This window comes from Frankliniella occidentalis, unplaced genomic scaffold (genome assembly GCF_000697945.3).
Source record: "Frankliniella occidentalis isolate FOCC.00 unplaced genomic scaffold, Focc_3.1 Scaffold6, whole genome shotgun sequence".
Classification (NCBI taxonomy): Eukaryota; Metazoa; Arthropoda; class Insecta; order Thysanoptera; family Thripidae; genus Frankliniella; species Frankliniella occidentalis.
The window spans coordinates 2358626-2361787 of record NW_026267136.1 but is presented as its reverse complement, the minus strand read 5'-3'; the positions used below and the strand labels follow the sequence as shown (position 1 = coordinate 2361787).

The 3162-nt window shown below is 54.5% G+C and overlaps 2 protein-coding genes across 4 annotated transcripts in view; one reads left to right on the top strand and one right to left on the bottom strand.

Annotated features, from left to right (window-relative positions):
• The window catches only part of LOC113218186 (secretin receptor-like), a 100762-nt gene that overhangs the window by 26975 nt on the left and 70625 nt on the right, over positions 1–3162 (bottom strand). The gene's annotated exons all lie outside the window — the stretch shown is intronic.
• LOC113218188 (uncharacterized PPE family protein PPE40-like) lies at positions 727–2328 on the top strand. The gene is made up of 2 exons (XM_026438433.2): positions 727–814; positions 895–2328. Exons 1-2 carry the CDS (start codon positions 803–805, stop codon positions 2194–2196), a joined length of 1314 nt encoding a protein of 437 aa, XP_026294218.2. The 5' UTR covers positions 727–802; the 3' UTR covers positions 2197–2328.

Below are 3162 nucleotides of genomic sequence, written 5' to 3'. Positions count from 1 at the left end.
GTAGGCCATCCCGCAACACTCATGGAGCGCCTGCGAACGAAGGGATAGGCCATCCCGCAGCACCCGAGAGCGCCTGCCAAGGTAAGGGTAGGCCAGCCCGCAGCACTCATGGAACGCATGCGAATGAAGGGATAGGCCATCCCGCAGCATGCGGTACAAAACATGACAAAAAAATATTATTATTCAGTTGCAATCACCGTGAAAATTATTGTAGATTTACTAAAACGTTTTCAAATACGTGTGTAGAAATACTAGTTAAACATTGTAAAATTACAAACAATTTGCATCGATTTAGTTTTGACCGCCAAGCAAGAATGAGCTGACAAAAATCAACATTATACATTTTCTCTAAAAGTGACAACAAATGTTCTAAATTTACGAGGATATTTTGCACAGTAAAGTAATGCATGCACATAGAAAAAGTACAGAGATTTTGACATCCCTCCGTACCATCGGTTCGAATATTCATAGGTAATGATGCTCTCGATTGGGTCCCAGACAGTGTTTTTTGCGAAACAGGGAAGCACATCTGCTATTATTATCTGGAGAACCTTGTAGCGAATCGCGGATTCACTAAAATAAAACAACGCGTTTCGCACAGAGGCGCATCACCCACTGTTCCGTCGCAAACCGTTGGCACAACTGGACCAAAAAAGGAAGAGACGTGCTTCGGGCCGACATTGACCTTAGAATTCTAATGGACAGAACTGCGGACTATATAAGACGTTTCTCGCTCTGGTAGAAGCATCACATCCACTACAGCTCTCTCAGCAGCAGCAGCTCGGGAGTAGCACTTCACAACATGAAGACTTTCGTAAGTAGATCTGCTCGTAAGCTAGTGTGTGTTTAAGGGGTCGGTTGCACCTTGCTACAAGTTTCTTTATTTTCCTGCAGATCCTGTCCTGTGTCGTCCTGCTGGCGGTGGTTGCTTCCGCCGAGGAGAAGCACCACAAGAAGCGTGCCCTGTCTGGGTTCAGCTTCGGCACTCAGGTCGACTCCAACTCCGGATCCGACTACAACTCAGGCATCAAGTCCCGCGGCTACAACTCTGTTTCCAACTACGGAAACGGACTTGGCTACAGCTCCGGATCTGCTAGCTTCGGATCTGGCCTCGGATACAGCTCTGGTGCCAACTACGGTTCCGGATCTGCCAGCTTTGGATCCGGACTCGGCTACAACTCCGGTGCCAGCTATGGCTCTGGCTCTGCTAGCTTAAAGTCCGGTCTTGACTTCACCTCCGCCGCAAGCTACGGATCTGGTGCCAGCTATGGCTCCGGCTACAGTGGCGCTGCCCTGGACTCCGTCTCCGTTACTGCTGCTGCTGCACCCGCCATCGCCCTCCCTGCCCCCCACATCGTGTCCGAGCACCACCACACTGACATCGTGAGGAAGATCGCCACCCCCTATGCCAAGCCCTACACCGTGACCGTGGAGAGGAAGATCCCCGTTGAGCAGCCCTACCCCGTGCCCTACAAGGTCGACAAGCCCTACCCCGTCGAGGTTCCCGTGCCCCAGCCCTACAACGTCGACAAGCCCTATCCCGTGCACGTCGACAAGCCCTACGAGGTGAAGGTTGCCCAGCCCGTGCCCGTTGCCGTCCACGAGAACGTCCCCGTGCCCGTCCACACCCCCGTGGCCGTGCCCGTCGTCAACAAGGTTGCCGTGCCTGTGCCCCACCCCGTCCAGGTGCCCATCATCGCCCACAGCGCTCCCATCATCGCCCACAGCGCCCCCGTGATCGCCTCCGCCCCTGCCATCTCCTACAGCGCTTCCCCCGCTCTGTCTCTTGGCTCCACCAGCTCCTTCGGCTCCTTCGGCTCCTACGGTGACGCTTCCCTTGGTTCCTTCGGTGGAGCTTCCCTCGGCTCCTACGGTGGCGCTTCCCTCGGCTCCTACGGTGGCGCTTCCCTCGGCTCCTACGGTGGCGCTTCCCTCGGCTCCTTCGGTGGTGCTTCCCTTGGCTCCTATGGTGGCGCCTCTCTCGGCAGCGGCTCTCTGGGTTACAGCAGCCTTGGGAGCGGCTCTCTGGGTTACAGCAGCCTTGGCAGCTACGGCGGCGCATATGGCTACGGCAGCTCTCTTGGCAGCTCCCTCGGCAGCTCTTTCGGCAGCTCCCTCGGCAGCTCCTTCGGTAGCTCCCTCGGCAGCTCCTTCGGCGGCTCCTTCGGCAGCACTCTCCCCATTCGCAAGCGCTAAACTGGTTCTGCCGGAAATCGTTTGTGGAACTTCAAGATCTAGAACCATCGTGCATCATTACCATGCTACAGGATAGTCGCTAGTCAAAAGTGTTTGTGATAAGACTGACCAAATAAAAGAATGAACAAAATATGCTCTGAATCCTCTTTCTTGACGACTTGACTGATTTTCGTGACAGACGAAAATGCATAATTTTAAAATCATCATTTTCAGAAAACACATAAAACATTCTGAACAGATATAATCATTAAAACGCATCAAAACAATAAGTCTTACATGAAAATTGGAAACTCGCATCAATACTTCAAATTGCAACAAACTCGGGATAGGCCAGCCCGAAACACCCCGAAACAGCCGAAACAGCCCGAATGGGACACCCATAGGACAGGAATCCATCACTACCGGCCGACACAGCGGACCTAGGCTATAGGGGGTGGTGGTGTGGGGGGGGGGGCTGTGGCCCCTCCAAGCGGTATTCAAAACATGACCAGAGCGGCCAGGCCAGCGCCAGCAGCCAGCCGCTAATGGCCATGTCGGAAACGGATAATAAACGGCCGTACACAGCCAACGACTCTGCTCTTCTAAAGTATTACGCGCGGTGCAGCAGCGGTAGAGACCATGCGTACTGCAGTCCCAACAGCTGTGGAGTGGGGGTGGTTGGGGGCGGCGGGGTTGGCAGGCCGCGGACAGACGGGCGGATGGAAAGACACGACAGCCCAGAGGCCTGGAGTAAGATAGAGAGTGTAAGTGTAGAGGGGTATGAAGTGAGTGTGTGTGTGTGTGAGAGAGAGAGAGAGAGAGACTGGGAAAGGAGGAGGGGGAGGATGGGGAGAATGGGGTAACCGGGTGCAAGAAGAGATGTGATCATCACACGACACCAGCTGCACACCAACACTGACCGCAGAGAGCGCACCAGGCAGTAATATCCCGTGCTGGAGGGGGTGAGAGGCGAGGTGGGGTTGGGGG